This window comes from Penicillium chrysogenum (genome assembly GCF_028827035.1).
Source record: "Penicillium chrysogenum strain IBT 35668 chromosome Unknown utg000001l_segment0_segment0, whole genome shotgun sequence".
Lineage (NCBI taxonomy): Eukaryota > Fungi > Ascomycota > Eurotiomycetes > Eurotiales > Aspergillaceae > Penicillium > Penicillium chrysogenum.
In genome coordinates this window covers 5,579,234-5,600,317 of record NW_026622749.1, presented here as the reverse complement: position 1 = coordinate 5,600,317, position 21,084 = coordinate 5,579,234, and the positions used below count along the sequence as shown (strand labels likewise).

The window sequence follows — 21,084 nt, the reverse complement described above, 5'->3', positions numbered from 1 at the left end:
TATCATTTACTTATTAAACAACTTTTAAAGAATAACATCACAGCAAAATCAAGGACGCGCAAGCAGAAACCTTGGCCCCGGGGCTTGGAGTGGATTATTCAGCGTGGCTGTGATTGGTCAGGAGTATATAATTCTGGGGTACGAAGTACCTACCTACTTGGGTAAGTACATGGATAACTTCTTCCTCTCTTGCATCCCACGTACCACAATACATATGCATATGCCGCTAATTGCACACCTACATGGATCAAGCCAAAGAAACCAGGTCCTTCCGAGACCAGGAACGAATGGTACGTCTGTAGTATCCCCCACCCTGCCACTACCCGTGTTCATCACGTTAAGCACTAACACCCACGTAGGACAACCTCCGCGCTTCGATTGCAAGTCTAGAAGCTAAATATGCGAGGCTCGAAGCCGACTTAGCTTCAGTGACCGCCCAACTCAAGTAAAAACCCTTCAGCTCCCCCAATTGCATGCAGTCTACATAAACATCGAAACATTGCATCTTACATCTCTAACCATTGGTTATCCCAGGGACGATTACAATACCACATGCGTACGCTATACCCAGCTCTTGCATGAGTACAATGACATCAGGGATGTTGGGCAGGGATTGATGGAGCTTATTGCTGATGCCAGGGGGTGAGGCAGGTCGAGGTGGTGAGGGAGTTTGGGTTTTCGGAGGAGGATTGAAGGGCTACACGGCAAGAGGTCTACTGATTGAAAGGACTTGAAATGGTTTGAAGGGATCCAACTGAACGGATGGAGTTTGGAGCGAAACCGGGTGGTGTTGAATTGAGATTTCATTGTATTCATTCATCTAATCCTACATCCCTAGTGGATGTTTTTTAATTTTTTATCTTTATCGAGGGGAGACAATGTACCCTGACTTTCCGCGTCTTTGCTGCTGAAAAATAATCTATCACAAGAATACCCTGGTGGGAGAAATTGAAAGAGACGCAACAGATGGGGGAAATGGCAGGGAATGTGAGATAGAATCAAGAAAGAAAATGGGGGTATGATACATGGATATGAAAATAAATCAAAAGATTTAGCCGGCCCTGCCAAGGGACTGGAGGTTGACCAGCTCGAAGTAGCGACCCTTGTTGCGCAAGAGCTCAGTGTGAGTACCGCTCTCGACAATCTTGCCTTGGTCGAAGACATAGATGATATCGGCCTTTTGAATGGTACTGAGACGGTGAGCCACAGCGATGGTAGTACGACCGCGAGCAGCAGCATCCAGAGCAGCTTGGACGACCTTCTCGGATTCGGAGTCGAGAGCCGAGGTAGCTTCATCCAGAAGTAGGACCTTAGGATTGCGCAGGAGGGCGCGGGCGATGGCGACACGCTGCTTTTGGCCACCGGACAACATGCCTCCCTTGCTTCCGACGACGGTGTTAAAGCCTTCGGGGAGCGACATGATGAAGTCGTAGATGTTGGCGTCCTTGCAGACCTGGACAAGCTCCTCCTCGGTTGGATCTTGGTTAGGGCTACCGAGCAGGATGTTCTCCTTAATGGTACCCTGGTAGAGGGTGGGCTCCTGGCTGACCAGCGCCAGGTGACTGCGGTAGGAATTAACATTGAGGTCGGCGATATTCTTGTCATCTATGTAGACACCTCCGGAAAGAGCATCGTAGAAACGTTCGAGGAGGGCAATGGTCGTACTCTTGCCGCATCCACTAGGTCCGACCAGGGCAATGTACTGGCCAGGCTTGACAGTGAGGTTCAGACCGCGGAGCACAGGCTGCTCGGGACGGGTGGGGTAGCGGAAGTGCACGTCCTTGAACTCAATGGTTCCTTCGCAGTGGTCCAAATTCTCGCCCTCTTCGGACCATGTGTCAATTGTAGGCCGACGCTCGAACAACCTAAGGAACTCGGCGGCGGCGTTCTTGGCCTTGCCCATGTCGGGGGAGAAGGAGAACACTGTGCCAGCGGACTGAGCACCGAACAAGATTTCACTGAAGCAGACGAAGAAGCGGAACACGTCGTATTCATGATGACCGAGCAGGGTTCCACCATACCAAAAGCCAAGGGCGACACAAAAGAAGACCAAGGCCTGGGAGGCAGCATACAAGAGCGATGATTTGAATACCGAGATCAGGCTTGTGCGGCCCTGACGCTCGAGTTGACCATGGTAGAATGACCAAACGTCGGTCTCACGAGTAAGCGAAGCCACAGTGCGAATGGCAGATGTAGCCTCGCAGGCGTAGCTGGCTGATCCCTCGTAAGCGGCCTTGGAACGTGCCTGGAACGCGGCAAGCATGTAGAAACGGTAGAAGCCGCAGCCGAGAAGAATCGGGATGACGGACATGCAAACGAGAGCAAGCTTCCATCCGAAAGCAAGCGCGATCACAATTGAAGCAATGAGTGTTGTTGAAGTCATGAGAATTGTTCCAAGAGTTTGACCACTGATACCGGCCAGGTGCTTGGTTTCAGTTGAAAGGAAAGAAGTCAAAGCGCCAGTGCTATTCTCCTCACGATCGAAGAAGTTGATATCCTGTCGGAGCATGACACGGAAGGCATTGCCGCGAGCCTTGCGAATCAATCTCTCAGAGCTGAACGCGAAGGCGATACCGTGGACTGAGAAGGTGATGATCTGAACAATACCGACGATAAAGAACATCAGTGACCAGAAGTTGGCATCCGATCTCAGCTTGTCATATTGGGTTTTGGGCAAGGAAAGAGCGCTGATAGCTTTGGCATACAAGAAAGCTTGAGTTGGTTGACCACAACCGGCAAGAATCGAGAAGCAAAGACCGATGGCCATGAACCACCGCTCTTCCTTGTTGAACGAGCCGATAAACTTAATCAGAGTCAAGAGCGAGTGCTTTCTGCCGCCTTCAGCAGTCTTCTGTGATAGAATAACGCTGGAAACGGACTTGCGAGACTCCTGGCGATGCATGGCGTCCTGGAATGTTTCGGCCTCGTCCTTCACACAGGTGGAGCCACTGGCAATTGACTTGACACGTGCGATGTGAGACTTGGTCATCTCCTCGAGGCCATCCTCATCCTCATCCGCGTCCAAAGCATCTGCATCCTTCTCCTCATTGATGCGCTGGGCCTCGACAAGCTTGAAGTAAGGACCGTCGTGTTCAGTCAGCTGGGAGTGAGTGCCCTGCTCAACGATGGATCCTTGAACGAAGACGACAATGTTATGAGCAGACTTGATAGTAGACAGACGATGGGCGATGACGATGGTGGTGCGGCCTTCAGCAGCGCGATCAAGTGCTGCCTGAACAACACCCTCGGACTTCGTATCCAGGGCTGAAGTGGCTTCGTCCAGAAGTAAAATCTTGGGGTCGCTGACCATAGCACGAGCGATGGCAATACGTTGCTTCTGGCCGCCAGACAGCAAGAATCCACGCTGGCCGACGTTTGTCTCATAGCCTTCCGGAAGAGCAGTAATGAATTCGTGAGCGTTGGCCATCTTGGCGGCATTCTCAATAAGCTCCTTGATCTTTTCCTCGGACTCATGTTCGAAGCGTGTTCCAATCAGACCGTGGCGAATATTTTGATAGATGGTTGTGCCAAACAGAACAGGTTCCTGGCTGACCAGGGAGATCTGCTGTCGTAGCCATCGCAAGTTGAGAGTCTGGACGTCGTGGCCGTCCAAGAATACTTGACCACCGACTGGGAGATAGAACCGCTCGACAAGACCGACGACGGTGCTCTTGCCAGAACCTGAGGGTCCGACCAATGCGGTGGTGTTCCCAGCAGGAATGCCGAGGGAAACGTCATTCATGACAGTAACTTCCGGACGGGAGGGGTAAATGTGTTTCACATTGCGGAACTCGATATGACCCTCGACGTGGTCAAGGATGATGCCTTCGTCCGAAGTATGGTCCAGCGGGGAGTCCCGGTCGATAGTCGCAAAGATTTTGGTAGCGGCCGCCACAGCATTGGTAAATGCTGACGCGTTCGGGCTGACATTGCCCAGGGAGAAAGAACCGATAAGAATAGCCATCAAGATGGTCAAAACTTGTCCGACATCAACCTTACCATCCACCAGGAATTGAGATCCCATCCAGAATCCGAGGCCGTAGTTCATGAACATGAGTCCAAACATGATACCGACCATCACGGCAAGACTCATTTGGAGGCGCATGCCCCAGCGCTCTGCGCGAAGCAAGTGAGACTCGTACTGCTTTGCGAGCTTGTCTTGAGTACCGAATGCGGTCGCATTGCGGATCGAGCTGATGACTTCCTCCGCCACAGTTCCACCGGCACCGGCACTTTCCAGGGAAAGCTTGCCAAACTTGATGATCAGTTGGGAGCCTCCGCCCATGATGAGGACCAGCGCGACCATAGTCGAAGTACATATGCCAGCCAAGGGGGCATACTTGATGTATGCAACGATGAAAGCAGTCACGAAGGTAGCGACGGCAGTAAGGGTTAAACCGACCTTTTCGGAGACACCATCCTGAATAAGGTTGGTGTCAGCCGTGATGCGGGTAGTCACTTCACCTGCACCAAGCTTGTCGAAGTAGGCGATGTTCTGACGTAGGATGGCTTCGAGGTAGTGCTCTCGAATCTTCTGGGTGACATGCTCTCCGGTGTAGATGAAACCGACGGTGCTGACGTAGACGGTGACGAATTCTCCGATGCCGAGATAGACGAAGTACAACACGTTGGTGGTCAATTGATCGTAGAATTCATCGTAGGGGATAGTGCGGAGCATAATCTTTTGGAAAGCCGTGGCCAAGGAGCCGAAGAGAATAGTGAAGAGAGGCAAGGCAGCACCGGCGGCGATGGCGCAGAGTGTGCTGATGACAATGATGAGTATGTCTATGCGGGAGGCATATCGATAGAGACCGAAGTAAGAGATGTTGACAGGAGGCGCATCCAGCTGTTGTTTCAAGATGTCCTTTTCATGCTCAGGCAAGTGAGCATAGAGCGCATCTTCGTCTGACGCGACTGGAGTCTTGCTTTCGTGTTCCTTTGCTGTTGATGTGGAAGCGGAATCGGAATCACGTTTGTCGACGGGCTTCTCGTTAAGCTGAGGACCGTCGGCCACCTTCTCAACGGCCGTCACGCCCTCCTGGGGCTGTTGCATGTTGAAGCTTTTGGGTTTGAATCTCTACTCCATGAAGAACTTGAAGATGAGGATTTGATCTGAAGAGGCGAGACGTGAAGGGATGAATCAAGGCGCTAGCAGAAAGAAGAGATATTAGAGAGATTAAGGGATATGAGAGTATTAGATTAAGAAGAGTAAAGATTAACGAAAGGGGTGAAGGAAGGAGTGAGATCTAAATGTCTTGGATTATACTTACTTTAGGTACTTCGGAGGGGCTTATTTTTTTTGGGCGGGTCGGGTAGTCCGAACTCCGACATGTCTTTATGCAATTTGCAATTTCTAATCGACGTATTTACGCCGTTTACGCCGTTTACGATATTTACTATATCACTGAGTGCTGCCTAGATCCTAACTTGGTCTTATCTCTCTATTCCAACGGGTGTATGTTCCCTGTACGTACAGATTGCTAATCTGTTTATACAGAGGCTGGACATTCCTTATGATGTACCTCCACATTCCTCGTGCAAGGGCATCCCTCGAACGCGCCCCCTTTCTAGGGAACACTACAACATAGTTAGCACGGAGGATTTGCTTCTTTACTTAATGCTTGACGCAGGTCCAGTATGATTGAAACATGCATGCATGTGGCACTTCGTACGTACTGTGACCTTAACGCAGAGAGTATAACACGGACAACACGAAACACATCATCATGACGCGAAACACGAGAACGAATACGGATATCCTGAGTCATATCATTTGAATCCACATACCTACCTAAGGTAGGTACCTATATTAGGTATATTACGGAGGATTTCGTCCGAAATTTGATCCGCTAAGACAGAAGATCTGGACCGATTCCACTTTTTTTATGCGTCGGGTAGTTTCATGTCCGATGTCCGACATTGGACGCTTTGACTCCCTTTTGCCTCCTTTTGCCTATTTCGTACAAGTTGATTACTTCCAAGGTGCTGACCTCGGGAGGCCTGAGATAACACAGCACCTTCCTTGGTCCTTATTAAGGGTGGAGGTGCAACGTAAACCTCTTCTGTCTGACGTCGGGTAGAGCTATGCCATGTGTAAATTTGTGGTCAGAACCAACATACGTTCAAATTCAGGGATTATTTTGGAATTGTCAAATCTGTACCTTTTTCCTCCATGTCGTACTAGACCTCCCAGTTCGCCACGTTTATGATGCAACCATATACCATAGAGGGAAATATGAGCTCAAACTAAAATAACGTCGCCTATAGATACTACGAATGACCATATCTCTCTTCGCCCAAAATCAAGCTTCCCAGCCAAGTCGAAGATCCTCAAACTGTGGATCGCTGCTGCGATAAAAGTCTAGTAGGGCATGACAAGACCATTCGTCTCCCCGAATTCCTTCAGCCCTATGACTACCAAAAAAGGAAAGAGCCAAGAGCCAAGAAAAGGAAAATAGAAACACCCACTTGGGACGCCTCGAAATCGACTATCTCACACTCTAGGGCTACATCTCTTTTGGTACATAGACCATCACTACCACGCTATATTATCGCTAGGTAGCTAGTAGCTGCCCGGTAATTTTGTCCGCGGCTATGTAGCAATATTACTGCTGAGAGTTGGTATACGCGATGAATTGGATAGCAACTGGCCTTGAAACCCAGCCTTGGAAAGAAGAAGGTGACCAGATATAGTCGTGGATTTTGTCCAAGGAGAGGAAGAGACAGATCTATCGCCGAATCTACACAAAATGTCACCGGCTTGATTCACTATCTAGCTTTTCACCTCCACCACTCCATGAACCACTCTGCACATTGAATGGTAGAGATGGAACCTCTCTTCAATCTCTGGGTTTGGATGAAGGTCTTCCCGCAAGAAATATCCCCTACTCTCAGACATAGTTAACGGCTCTAACAAATCTCGTTCCGAGTGAGCAAGGTAAGGTTCCAATTCCGGGCCTCCATATACATTCTGGAGTCGGTTAGAAATAATAGATGCGAGTATATCGCATATAGAAACAATATCATCCAGGATAGGATCTTGCTCGGTAGCGGACATAGTTCCCTACGCATCTCTCAGTGTTATACCCGGAACTCTTTTCAACACCAAGAATGAACGATTTCCGTCGACCTAGGAATAGATTACTTTAGGCACAGGCACTTAGGAAGCGTTTCTTGAACGAACTTGATGGTTTCACTCTCCGAAGTGGTATCGGAACTCTAGCGGTGGACTCTGTAGATGGCATTGTTTCTAATAGCCTCTACTACTGATAGGGTACCTACTTTATGGATCAAACGGACCCCGTGCGAATTTGCAGGCGTGGCATCGGGTGGTTGCTTACTCGGATGTTGCATGCCGAAGAATATACCAATCTTCTCCATCTTTCCTGGCAGCTACACATGTGTCGTCCGGTTCCGCATTTCGATTACACGCGATTGTGCAGCCAAGGCGCCAAGTGGAATAAGTTTGGGTAACAGAATTCCGAATAGGAACTGATGCTGACATGATTTGAGCCAATTGGATAAATGTTGGGTACTATTGACTGGCTTTAAGTGTAGTAATAAAGTTGGGGCCCTTAAGGTTGGGATGCAATGAGAAGCAATTGGTTGAGGCATGCCCGATGGCACGGACACATGCAGGTAGAAGTTGTGATCTCAACGATTTTCCAAGGATGTGACAAGGTGCCCAAGGCCATTCGCGCGTCAAGCGAGCATCGCGTTGATTGGCTCATTCATGCCTCAGTCCTCAAGCAAACCCATGCTTCCATTTTCCTATTTCCCGGTGACCACCGTACTAAATTCATTTTCTAAATAAATCAGGTTTCCCAAGTAACCACCATGGAGATTCAACAATCATTGCCGCTCAGCAACCCCTCCGTCTATGAAATAGATCCAATGGCCTGGATTCGTCCACTTTCGGATGTTTGTGACGCTTCCTGGGTTAAGTACCATATACTGATATTCTTGATTTACAGCCCCACAGCAGGGATCTAGAGGGAGACTTCCCGCTAGATGGAAAGGATCTTGACTCCGTCACAGACAAGACCCTGGCAACCCTTCTTGAGTCTGCCCCTGTTCTCCACGAGTTTGGCTCCATAAGAGTTGTACCTCTCACGAGATCTGGTGATGAAAGGCGGCGGCACCGTCCTGCCTTGCGAAGCAAAGACACTCAATCTCGTCGCCTCCAGAACCGGCATTCGAGCTCCACGAGTCCACCGTTCATTTCAAGTCGAAGACGACACGCAATACTTTGGTACGAAGGGATATATCGTGATGGATTTTATCCCAGGCCAACCTCTCGATAAGTGTTGGGCCGACCTAACATCCAACAACCAAAGACAAATCGCTATACAGATCGCGGAAATGATCAAAGAAATGCAATCTGTTGTAATCTTGCAGCCCGGTCCTCCTGGTGGCGGGCCATTTCGGGGCCGATTCTTCACAGATTATAGCGCCGGTCCGTTTAAGGACAGTGCCGGATTTCAAGGTTGGTTCAACCACAAGCTTGATATCTGTAAGCATGTGAAACAATGTCCCAAAGATATCCCACCATTTCAATTTACCACCTTTGTTCTCACCCATCAGGACATAAGTCCTCGAAACTTGATCTTAGACCAGAATGGGGAGGTATGGTTGGTTGACTGGGCGTTTGCCGGTGCATATCCCCCTGCCTTTGAAAGTGCTGCGTTATTGGCTCAGCAGTTCTTTACTGGCTTTAATGAAGCTGTCTTGTCTCTTATCCCACGCTTCCCTGAGGAAGAACGACAACTTGATTCCATTGGGTATGGGTTGACTACTGCGGCATTGGCCTAATGGGATCTTACATGAATCCGTGTCTCTATGCTATGATGGTTGTACTGCTCCAGTTCTGAGCTTTTGTTGGTGATAAGGGACTTTATGGTATTTGTTCACGGCTAGGGCAGGTTATTCACGGCTTACGAGGTTCCGAATCAAAGCCTCCAGGGCTAGCTTGCTTATGCGGCAGTACAAAACAGGACATTGCAGGACGCAAATTGCATTGTAGCTCGACTGTTTCCAACGATCCTGATAGCCATCAAAGGTAAGCACTATTCTAAAAAAGGGAACAGGGTATATCCATGGACGTATATCGTATACCAGACTGTATATTGTAACGTATTACTTGCATAATGGCACCTGGGCAGTGTGAGCGTATACGGAACACTCGTAGAAGTTGACCCACTTTGCGGAAATTGTTTCTGCCTCAACACCTTACAACCTTAGGCATAAATTCCACATCACCTGACCCAACCGAAGCGAAGCCAAGCCCTGCCGCACACAAACCATCCACACTCGAAGGTCGATAACTTCATCCGTCCATCCAACAAGCTCGCCGTCGCGATCAACCCTTCAAGATGCCGGTATGTTAGACCCCTGTTCCCGCCATTCTCGAAAAATACATTCGCCATCGTCGCCGTCTCCCTCTCCAGTCAGACCTCTGAAAAATCGAGAAACAAAATCTTAACCCGTCATTTTCCACACAGAGCCACAAGACCTTCCGCACCAAGCAAAAGCTTGCCAAAGCTCAGCGTCAGAACCGCCCCATCCCCCAGTGGATCCGTCTGCGCACCAACAACACCATCAGGTAAATCGCACCTTTGTTTTCGAGATCCAAAATCCATCTTTATATCCGAATTCGCCATTTGTGGGAAGAGTGATACGGAAACGCGAGAGAGGAAAGGGAAACGCACATAACCATCCACCCGCCGACCGCACGAACCAACAATGGAGAAAAAGAGATGAGGGAATTACATTGAATCGAATATATGGCTGATACACTGCTGAAACAGATACAACGCCAAGCGCCGCCACTGGCGTAAGTCGACCCTGAAGGTCTAAGCGGACCCTCAGTATTCGCACCCTCCGCCCGGCCATTCTCAAAAGTCCCAATTCAGCTCGCGATGTCATATGGCAACCGAAGTGTGTCTGTGCGGGGTGGTTCAAGGGTTTTTGATGATTTCGAAACCCTCTTCATGATGTGACGCCCACAACCGAATTTCGAACAACATGCCTTGGCCATGAACTTGAGAGCGCTAGTGGATGTGGAACTACTCTTGAGTGCAATTGCAAACCAAAAAATTCAATTATCAAATCTTGATCCGGGTCTTGCGTTGGGTCGTGCCTATCTTTTTTTTTTCTTAATCTTCCAATGGGTCGTCATTATTTCCTCCACGGTTCCGAGTGGAGATATGATGGATTTCCAACACGCCCTTATTATCGATATGGATGGCAGGCCCGGATTACGTTTGCAAAAGGGTTTGTTGCTGTTGAGGGCTGATCGTCTTCTTGCTGGGGGCGGGCTTGTAGGACTGGCATGGCGGGGGATTTTCTTTTTTGATACAAAATCTGATTGAATCGAATTGAATATCCTTTTGCCTACTTTTTGGGATGGTCTTGATGGCCGTAGATTTGATCCGGGCGTTGCATGAGAATTCCCATGCTGTATGTTCATGATTTGTGGTGCTACTGTTCGTATTACACTTTGTAGTACTCCGTACAGCCTTGAATCTGCGTTTATATGCTACATAGTAACTAACTATGTAGTTGGGCTATTTTTACCACTTGGCGCCTGTCGTCATAGTAAAAATATGACGGTTTTATGACCCCGCTAACTATCTACTACTGGATTCAAAAGGTTTCTGTAATAGATGTCATTGCAAGGCTAGCGATCTTTTTCCAAATCGAATCGAATAACCTCGGAAGGAAAATAGCAAGAATAAACGCCCCAAAAGATAATCACCCTACTAGACAGGAAGGGCTACGCTGCACATTGTCGTAAACAGCCGGGAGGATATCATTTTCTGTTTTTAAGAAAAAAAAGAGACAGACAAAAAATCATCATTTAGCGACTAAAGCAGAAATGTCAGCATAGGTTCGATCCACGGATACTGTTGGAGCAACTTACTCCTCAGCCCACTCGTTCTCGCGGCGGATCTGGTCCTCCTCCTCGGGAGTGAAATCATTCTGGATGTTGAAGGTCTTGCGGATCTCCTCCGGGGACTTGCCCTTGATCATGTTAGCGACGGTCTTGCAGCCGACGTCAAGGAGGGCCTTGATATCCAAGTAGTTGGCAGCCTGGGAGCAGTCAGTATATGTGTCGAAAAGCGAGTCTAGAACGAAACGTACGAGGATGATCTCGAAAAGCATCTCCTGGTCCACCTGCATGAATTTCTGGTCCCACTCGTCGATATCGGTGGTCTTGCGACGGTTGTCGTCGTCATCGCTGGCGCTGGGGGGGTCGTTCTTGTGGTGTTCGCACCACTCGATGACCTTCTTGAGGACGGCCTCGTTAACCTGAACAAAGAGGTGTAAGCGTTTCGTCCTGGATGCCAACTATTTCGGTGCGAAACTCACGTTGGGGATGGGGATAGCCTCTCCAGAATCACCAAGATCCTCGAGCATGTTCTTGATCAGGACGGAGCGCTCAGCAGTGGTGCGCTCTATTCAGAATCTGTCAGTGCCACTCACGACAGCCTGCTGTGTGGAAGTTATCCTTACCGACAGAGATATCGACTCCATCGGAGCTGGTGAGGGTGATGGAGCTCATGGTATTGATGTTGAAGATGGAATCTAACGTTCAGGTGATGTTAGCTCTGCTAGTTTCGAATAAGTGCGGGGTGGTCCAACGGCGGGGACGTTACTCACACGTAGGTGGAGGGATGTGTATATCTCTTATGAATCTAAAACCGTCTTCAGAGTTGGTATATCTGAAGAGAGACGAAGGTTGAAAATGACGAGGATGTAATGAGTAGATGGCGGGTGGTGATGTTGAAGAGACTCTGAGTTACCAAAGGCGGTCGCGGGTATCTCCCAACAAGGCAAAGTCAGCCCCCACGCCTTAACTAGGTCTTACCCGGAGTACAGTTGCCTACCTAGATAGATGATACCCGTGGACATTTGTTGTTGACTCATTCTTTCAATTCAAAAAAACGAGAATCCGACCAGTAACATACTAGCAATCTACTAACTTGAGGACCAACAGTTTGGGAACCTAGGGTACTATCTTGCAAGCAGCCCTGCCCTGGCTTAACTCCGTACTGAGCCAGAAGCAACGGCGGCCGATTACATACAACTATGTAAGTTCTAGCAATGGCTAAAACAAGAAATTGGACTTGAAGAAACTGCAGAATTGTAACTAGGCTATTTTGGGAAAATTGGATAATTGGATGTTCTGGTATATTCTTTGAAAGATTGTCGATCTATCAACTATGGTATCTTAGGGTATGGAGTATAGGAGATCTATACGAAATTTAGGCATATCAATCACATTAACAAGTATTTTGATATATTTTGATGTATACATCAATATGTACATATGTAGGGACTAGATTCTATATTGTATAGATTCTACCGGAAATACTATAGAGTATAACATAGATCTGAATTCCTCTTCGATTTACTGAATTTCTCAATTTACCGCTTAACGCGAGGCCAGTGATATCATCGTCCAATACGCGTTTTAGTTTACTTTTCTTCCCATCCCCTCTCCCTTCGATCATTTCATTCTATTTCTTTACTTTCATTCTTTATTTCTAATAATGTTCCTTTTTCTACAACCATGTGGCGTCGAACATATCTACTGTTATTAGTGATTCGCGTGTACTTCGCACTGTCACCAAGCTATCTACATCCCGATGAGAATTTCCAAGGCCCAGAGCTCTTTGCAGGTGTGTTCAACAATCCAATGATCGCCTGACAAATCGTGATCATGCCGCGACTACACAAACGCGTGGAAATCTTTGTTGCGATTTTTCCCAAAGCAAGGAAAAAAAAGCGCGATCCGGCTGTCCCGCGACTCCCCTATACGAAGGGGGAAAATAATATTGACCAGATCACCAAAATGCAGGTCGCATATTCTCATTTCCTTCAAAGCTACCATGGGAGTTTACCGTTGAGCATCCCATCCGCAGCATATTCCCATTATGGGCGACCTACGAGCTTCCAATGAGCCTCTTGAAATGGTTCTATACTGAAATCGGGTCGGGCAGTCCCCCACCCCACTTGGTCTACTATGCGCTGCGCGGTGGAATGTTCCTATTGAGTTTTGTGCTGGAGGACTGGGCGATCTATGAGCTAGTGCCTTCCCCGCGTCATCGGCGCGCAATAGTGGTGCTGGTGGCCTCGTCCTATGTCACCTGGACATATCAGACGCACACATTCTCCAACAGCCTCGAGACCCTGTTGGTTGCCTGGGGGCTGGTTCTGATTCGGCGCATTGTCGAGAATAAGGTGCGAAGAGATAAAGCTTCGAAATACACTATTCACGCTGACTTAACTCCCAGCGACACTCGTCCTTCTTCTCCCACGCCGTGCTCGCCTTCATCGCCGTGGTGGGCGTGTTCAACCGCATCACCTTCCCGGCTTTCCTTCTATTCCCGGGTCTGCAATTGCTGCCTCAGTTCCAGCGCAAGTGCGTCAATCTACATACACTTCGCCTCCAACTCACTCATACGCATGTACTAACCCCGCGTTCCTACCAGACCACTCTCCCTCGCAGCATTCCTCCTCTTCGGTCTCCTCTTTTCCTTCATCGCAGTCTACACAGACACAACCTTCTACCGGCCGACAGCCTCCCTCCTCAGCACCCTCCGCGATCCCATAATAACTCCCCTCAACAACCTCCTCTACAATACCGACACGTCCAACCTAGCCCAGCACGGCCTCCACCCCCGCCATCAACACTTCACCGCAAACCTCCTCCAGCTCCTCGGTCCAGTGTACATAACCATGCTAGTCTCCCTCTTCAGCTGGCCACTGGTGCCATACTGGATGCGCAATGTGCGGGCCCTCTCCGCGCTCTCCGCAACCATGCTCCTCTCCCTCTTCCCCCACCAAGAACCACGCTTCCTCCTCCCGGCCGTACCCCTTCTCCTCAGCTGCGTCCCCATGCGCCGCTCCCGTCTCCTCCTCACCGTATGGGTCATCTTCAACGCAGCCATGGGCTTCCTCATGGGCGTGTACCACCAAGGCGGCGTGGTCCCCACGCAGTTAGCAATGCGGGACATCGTCTCGTCTAGCACAACACATCACATACCTTCCGCGACAGTTTTCTGGTGGAAGACATACTCACCGCCGCTGTGGCTTCTCGGCGGGGACAACCAGACCACAGAGATCCAGACTCTGGATCTCATGGGGATGTCCGGTGCGGAGATGATGCTGCAGCTGGAGAAAGTTGTACCTGCCTGCTCTACTCCATCGCCTGTATTCCTGGTCGCGCCTACATCGGCTGCGTTCCTCGATCCATACGCTGTGTCCGCGCGTCAGAGCCGAGACCAGAACTTGCAACTTCATCCACTTTGGTCGTACCGCAAACACCTTAACCTCGATGACATGGACTTCGGCGAAGACGGGATCCTGCCGACTCTGAAACGGGTCGTTGGGCGTCGCGGGCTGGGTGTTTGGTCTGTGCGGAGATCTTGCAATTAGTCTTCTTTTTCTGTTTCTGCTTGTTCATGGATGTATTCTATTCATGGATGGGGCATTGTATTTTGTTCACATCCAGTATTTGGGAACTATATTCTCATTGAGATTTGGACTGCAATCCCCTTTTTTTTTCTTTTCTCTGGATATTTTCGGTGCATGTTAGGGCTACTGGTTCCATAAGATACCTTTTGCATTGGCGGTGGGCGTGAATCGAGTTGATATCTTTGGGGCTCTAGTCTACTTGTACTTACCTCTACCTGTAAGTAGTACTATGTTCAATCTATTAATACATTGGCTTTTTTATTCCCGTCTAGGCTGGTCAGCTGGGTTGTAGTCAGGGGCACCACTGCCCAGTTCGAATAGCTACGATGCATGGACCTATCATACGGAGAAAAGACAGAAGAACATTAGAAGGCCATTCAAAAAGACAACCTGATAAGGGGGCGATAAGGGCTATATATACACCTGTGGACATCAAGTCGACCTAGGTCGGGGCACATAGTAAATGCTGTGTGAAGATATATATTTTTGACGATTTGGGCGGTCATCGCGGCTCCAAGTCCTAGAATATAAACTTCTCCAATCATGCGGATATACGCGATGGCATCCGGTCATCTGCACATCTGTCTACCTGCATATAAAATACGCATGACCAATGAAAATCACATGGCAGATGACCAGATCGAAGATCGCCACTTATCCGAACAATACTACACAATTACTCACATACACTATATGCAGCGAACAGGTCCCATTTTGCCCTAAAAAGGTAGATACATAACAGGCGTTTTGGGGAGAGGGAACAGCGGGATGCGAAGAAGCCAAGTACAAACTCAGAGACGCCAAGCTGAGCACTGAGTCGTATTCATGGGAAGGAATCCGGCGTGAGGAGAGATGGGAATCAATTCAAACAGCAGCATGCTTGGTATTCATCATAGAACATAACGTTAAGAGGAAGGGAAGTAGGGGAGGAAGAAAGGAAGTCGAGCGAGAACGTATAATTCTTTACTGCTCATCCTCGTCCGGCTGGTCGAAGAGGAAGTTGGCGGCGAGCTCCTCGTTCTTGTCGCAGGCGAAGTAGGCCTGGATGACGGAGTCGCGGGGGAAGCCCAGGCGGCATAGCTGGTTGTAGGTTAGTCATAAAAACCATGAGATATAGGGGAAATTTCAACATACACGCTCAATGGCATCGCGCTCTTCTTCCGTAACCGAAATGGCCTGGGCGCCAGGTGGCAAAGCACCCTCCTCGTCCTCGAGTTCCTCACCCAGAAGCTGCAAAAATTGATCGGAGTTTTGTCCGATGATAGACGCAATCTGAGGATTCCCAGCGGCAACCTGTTGCAGGATAGGCTCGAGCATATGAGGCTGCTGTTGAACAAGCTGACGAAGCTGTTGGAAATGGGGGTTGCTGCGGAGGAACTCCAGGCTGCCAAGGGCTTCACCACCAGCGGCGCCGGCACCGGCACCAGCAGCACCGCGAGGTCGGCCACCTTCACCACCGGCCTGAGCGGCAGCTTCGAAGAGGTTGAGGTGAGGCTCATCGCCACCGGAAGGGGCAGCAGGAGCAGCAGGAGCGGCGCCGGTAGGGGCTGTCTCTGAGGCTTGTTGTTGTTGCTGTTGCTGTTCCTGGATGTTATCGGGAATACCCTGTCGTAATCATTAGCAAAAACTCAATGTGTGGTTTCTAATAAAATCTTACGGTCAGAAGGTATTCGATTGCACGGTCAGGGTTGTAGAATGCGGCGCGCATGGCACGGTCGATATCAGTGCGTGCGAATCCCATTGCCTCCATCTGGACAACTGCTCCCTCAGCGGCAGGGCCCATGGTGAGAGCGGAAGGATCTCCGAAGGCGGGACCGCTCGATGGAGCCGGAGCTGCACCGGCCGGGGATGGGGTCGCCGGAGCGACAGAAGGGGGAGGAGCAGCGGCAGCATGAGGAGCTGGGGGAGCAGCGGGTGTTGACACAGGAGCTCGGGCAGCCGGGGTCGAGGGAACTTGCGAGGAAGCAGTGGACGCGGCGGCCTTGGGTTGCTGAACATCAATCCATCAGTTTTGGCTCTGTCATCATAGAAGTCATAGACAAGGCTTGTCTCATACCTTTGAAGGCAAACACACTAGGAAATCTTTCTCTTGGATGTTGTAAGATTCGACCGTCTTATCATCCTGAAGGATCTTTCCTACAATGAGAAAAAAAAGCGAGGGTTAGCCACGGCACCGTTGATGGAGAATTCGTCTATCAAGGGAGAAAACACGAACCAGAGTAGATGACCTTCATGCGCTCAGCCTCATATTCGCCTTTCTCTTGGGCGATTTTGACCTTGACCTCGCGAACCTAAAAAGATGAGCCCCGCACTCGATGACGCTGGCTAGTTGTAGCGAAAGGGAACGAACGTACAGTCTCAGAAGGTTCGACATCGATGACAAACTTCTCCTGCTTCAGGTCCTGTGATCGACAACTTGTCAGCAGTCTGTGGCAATGGGGACCCCAAGAGCAGGTTTTCGTACCTTGAAAGTGAGCTTCATTTTGCCGCTTTGGGGTAAAACCAGGGAGAAAAAGGGCAAGGAGAAAAGATGTCGAATTGCTATAGGAGAAAGGGGGAGTAGTTATTGCAAAGGATCCTCTCAGCGATGAAGTCGAAGAAAAGTCGAAGAGAAGGAAAAGAAAGTAGGAGGGGAGCATTCAGAGTGACGATGATAGCAAACGAGTGCGGTGACCGCCTTCGGATTTACTTCCACTACTCAGCTTTTGATCAGGACAACTTTTTAGGACACCTTTTCCAAATCTGATGATATTAACAGGCTATTATTGTTCTTCTCGTGCACAGCTCTCTTACTCTCCATGTGGTGCACATATGCACATAGAATAATTCTGGTCTACCCCATTTGATTCCAAGCTGGTTGCCTGTTGGCCGCCTCGATGACAACATCCCAGGCTGACATCGAGAGTCAATAGGTTGGAGATGCAGATCTGTACCCCAACTTAGTCCCAATGACATTGAAGGCTTTTCTAGCATGAATACTCGGCTCTTTGGACTCCTATATAACACAGTATTGCGCCACTATTGCCTCTCGAGCAAGTAGCACGGACATTGTACATTGCACATATTGTACATATGTACCCACATGGAAAACGATACATAGAAAAATCCACAAGACACACGAAAATCTATTAATTTCATTTGACAAATACTCGATTGAATGCGCCAGACCTCTTCCGGAAAAGAAATTAACCGAAACACAGGTAGACAATCCAACCTGTATACTTCCTGCAGGACAGGTCATAGTATTCAGTCTGTGCCTCTGTAACTACGGAGTACGGAATATGGATCTATAAAATCTAACAAAGTACAATTTTGAATTTGTCTAGAGTCACTATACTTAGCTTAGTCTGATTCAACCGAGATCTATGGGAACGCGGAGATTTCCTCTCGCAAGGGAGAGAGATACATCACATCCGGCCCGCACTATTGAGATCGAGAGATGATCGGCCTGTTCGCAAATACTGATGGATCAGATTAAATAGTGCCATTGTTAGTGGGATTAACCAAACTATCGGATTTCTACTATGCAGGACGGTCTGGGCAGGGCCTCTACCCCAGAATTAGGCGCGAAATACGGCAATTTCAAATATTCACACACATTATGCATACTCCACCGGCATCTCTCTACCTCAGCCAATCGATCCAATTGATGTCAAGCCAATTCTTATCGACAAAGTCTAACCATCATACTGGAATGACGGATCAGACCGATCTCTTCTGGGAAAAGAAAAAGAAAGTGACAGGTTGAGACTGACTGCTTCCCCGATATACTTTGAGCCACGCTTGAGATCCGCATCGCCCCGTCCCGTGTTGTGTGAACCCTCTGCCTATACGCATAACAAACTCATAAATACAAACATCTTCCCTCCCATGAAGTCCGCAGATTTCTTACACTCATTGTGTGCATTGGTAAACGTCTTGGATTGGCAGTCTGCCACCATTTGACATATCGACACTCTCTTACTCTCTTTTGATATAGTTCCAGGCCATTCTTTTGCCTAGTCTTTCTCTTTTTTTTACATTATCATGCCTCACCTATCTTACTCACTGGCAGCAGCCTCCTTGCTCGCAACATTCATTGTCACCATTCTTAGTGGTATCTGCTATGCAACCTCAAAAGCATCGCCCGATGTGGCCTCGACTATCCTAAGTGCAGTAAGCTGCATGGCTTTGATTGCCCTTGGTCTGCTGCACCGTCAAAATATCCAAACGGGCCGCCGACTATGGATATGTTTCGGTGGCGGATATCTACTCATTGCGGCTGCAGCATCTGCTGGAGCAATGGCAAGGAGTCCTCAAGCCTCGGTCTTTGTGGTTCGCTCTGTGTTCTGGGCACTATCAGTGTTCGCACAAGGTCTATACTGTGGATTCCTCGCGATGACACTAGCCCAGGAGAAATCCAACCCTCAATGGCCGCGTGCCTACTCACAAGAGGTTCACTCCCAAGAGCTCAAGGATATCCCACAAAGCCCTAACTTCCTCCCATCGCCCCCTCGAGTATGCGACTTGTCCGAGCTATTCGAACCCAAAAGATCCTCACTCCGCAAATACCCTCGACGGTCCAGCCGCTACTCAGACACAACACTCTGTCCCACAAGCACAAAGGAAGAAAAGAACGCCAGCATCGACAACAGCTCCTCAACACACACTTCACCAAGTCCATCCCCGACACGGGACAGAATGCCAGACACACTCCCAGACCGGGACACTCGCCCCCTCCTCCGAGGCACACACAGCATCCGTAGCATGCCCAGCCTACGCCGCAATCCCCCAACTGCACTCCCCTTAGACAGTCGAGTACATCCATCAATGCCCTCGCCAACAGCATCAACAATCCGCATCGACTCCCCAACACAGTCCAGCTCGAACAACTCCACATGGGAGTATAACCCATTCAGCGAGAACAACATCCACCCTCTCTTCCGCTCAACAAGCCCCTGTCCATCCCCAACCTTCTCCCCGGGGACGATGGTTAAAGCCTCACCGAGCGCAGGACAGACCATCACGGCGGGGACGATCACGCGCATGAGATCTGCTCGCTCCCTCCGCGACCAGGCCATGCGTGCGCCTTCCCCATTGCCTGGGTCGGAGTCAGAGGAGACCATCCGCCCAAGACCGAATCCAACTCTTGGTTTTGCGCATTCACAATCTGTGAAGAGATATGACTTGAACGAATCCCCTTATGAAAAATGATTGATCTACCTCAATATCGTGATCCGCATGACTTGCAATGTTTTCTTTTTTTATATATATATCTCTCTTTTGCCTTTTATGTTTCTGTATATGATGACTGGATATTTGGACATATTTGTGTACATAGGGGATGGATGGGTGGTGGTATAATTGGATCTTTTGAACTGAATTTGTTTTTGCACATACTGAACGGGTGGAAGTATATATATTGGGGTAGTTGAGTAGCAATGTGGCTTCAATTATCATTTACATTTTCCAATTGTGTCCGTGGACTGGGTATTCATGGAAGTGTTTATTTTTTACTCCTGATTTGCTTTGCCATGTTAATTACACTAGACAGCCCTGGAGTGTGGCGAAAAATGCATTATAGTTATACTATTGTCCTAGCTAGGGATGACGTGGACTAGAGCACCTTGGAGGAAGAGACACATTCCCTCCGGGATATTTAAAATACTGGTATCTTCCAACTGGGAATCTTCATAATAATAATATTTATTAGAGCCAATAGCACTGAGAGTACCCCGTATAGAGTACATTGCAAGATAACCGCAAGCGTTGCTGTCACCGACTCCTAGACTCAAGTGGGTCCGTATATATTTTCTGTAGGGGAAAGGGATATAGAATAGAAGATAGATTATTATATCAATTGATAGAATATGGACATGTATATGGAAGATAATAAAGCCCGAAAGATAGACAATACCAACGTACTATATAGACACGTAGACTCCTATTCACGTAGGCTAAATACTCCGGCAGTTGAGTGCCGGAAGTGGCTGGGATCGGAGATACACACGTACATGATGTTTGTATCTAGGTAGGCTATACTCTATTGTTTCCCAGGCAGAAGTGATAGAATGAATGGAATGTATAGTCTATTCAACGTTTGAATGTATAATGTAAAGGTGTTCTATGCTATTGTGGCTCCCGAGCCTCAGCCGAGTCACGGGGAAGTCGATCTCAATCGACATAGACATGGGTATATAGGCATCGATCAATAGACCAAAGAATAAGAATGTAATTTAATAGAATTGAATTGAATGAACAATATAGGTGTATATAGTATATAGTATATAGAATAGTGTTATATACGAAAGATCCAAGGTTCAGCATCTCCCATAATCAACTTGTTTTGACCTTTTCCCTTTCTTTTCTACTTTTTTTCTACTTTCTCGACTCTTTTTTCCCTTCTCTTCTCATCTTCTCTCTTAACTTTCCCCGACTTCTTTTTCTAATTTCGACCTTTTACTCATTTCCCCATATTCTTCCAAGGTTTCCTTTTTAAACTTCTACTCCTTCGTCCTGTTTTCTACCGTTCTTGTTCTCTCTCCCCCCGTTTTTTTTTTACTTGGCCCCGTTTTCCCCATCCACCCGGTCAAATCCTGCAGTAGATCTCTGCTTTTTCCCTTT

At 48.6% G+C, this 21,084-nt stretch overlaps 6 protein-coding genes across 6 annotated transcripts; 3 read left to right on the top strand and 3 right to left on the bottom strand.

Annotated features, from left to right (window-relative positions):
- Positions 1-1,051: 1,051 nt before the first annotated feature.
- On the bottom strand, positions 1,052-5,053 carry mdr1 (ABC multidrug transporter Mdr1; the record flags this gene model as incomplete). Its single annotated transcript, XM_056707974.1, has 1 exon — positions 1,052-5,053. The coding sequence occupies one exon, from the start codon at positions 5,051-5,053 to the stop codon at positions 1,052-1,054; it is 4,002 nt and encodes a 1,333-aa protein (XP_056572276.1).
- A 3,071-nt stretch (positions 5,054-8,124) lies between these two features.
- N7489_002218 (aminoglycoside phosphotransferase family protein) lies at positions 8,125-8,811 on the top strand (the record flags this gene model as incomplete). Its single annotated transcript, XM_056707973.1, has 1 exon — positions 8,125-8,811. The coding sequence occupies one exon, from the start codon at positions 8,125-8,127 to the stop codon at positions 8,809-8,811; it is 687 nt and encodes a 228-aa protein (XP_056572275.1).
- Positions 8,812-10,858: 2,047 nt separating this feature from the next.
- skpA (SCF ubiquitin ligase subunit skpA) lies at positions 10,859-11,563 on the bottom strand (the record flags this gene model as incomplete). Its single annotated transcript, XM_056707972.1, has 5 exons — positions 10,859-10,865; positions 10,922-11,091; positions 11,143-11,310; positions 11,371-11,456; positions 11,515-11,563. The coding sequence occupies 5 exons, from the start codon at positions 11,561-11,563 to the stop codon at positions 10,859-10,861; spliced, it is 480 nt and encodes a 159-aa protein (XP_056572274.1).
- A 1,011-nt stretch (positions 11,564-12,574) lies between these two features.
- On the top strand, positions 12,575-14,442 carry smp3 (glycosylphosphatidylinositol-alpha 1,2 mannosyltransferase smp3; the record flags this gene model as incomplete). The annotated part of the gene is made up of 4 exons (XM_056707971.1): positions 12,575-12,683; positions 12,863-13,245; positions 13,299-13,426; positions 13,497-14,442. 4 exons carry the CDS (start codon positions 12,575-12,577, stop codon positions 14,440-14,442), a joined length of 1,566 nt encoding a protein of 521 aa, XP_056572273.1.
- A 1,002-nt stretch (positions 14,443-15,444) lies between these two features.
- Positions 15,445-16,963, bottom strand: N7489_002215 (putative UV excision repair protein (RadW); the record flags this gene model as incomplete). Its single annotated transcript, XM_056707970.1, has 7 exons — positions 15,445-15,561; positions 15,616-16,086; positions 16,139-16,471; positions 16,538-16,617; positions 16,697-16,772; positions 16,836-16,883; positions 16,946-16,963. The coding sequence occupies 7 exons, from the start codon at positions 16,961-16,963 to the stop codon at positions 15,445-15,447; spliced, it is 1,143 nt and encodes a 380-aa protein (XP_056572272.1).
- A 1,544-nt stretch (positions 16,964-18,507) lies between these two features.
- N7489_002214 (uncharacterized protein) lies at positions 18,508-19,674 on the top strand (the record flags this gene model as incomplete). Its single annotated transcript, XM_056707969.1, has 1 exon — positions 18,508-19,674. One exon carries the CDS (start codon positions 18,508-18,510, stop codon positions 19,672-19,674), a length of 1,167 nt encoding a protein of 388 aa, XP_056572271.1.
- Positions 19,675-21,084: the final 1,410 nt, after the last annotated feature.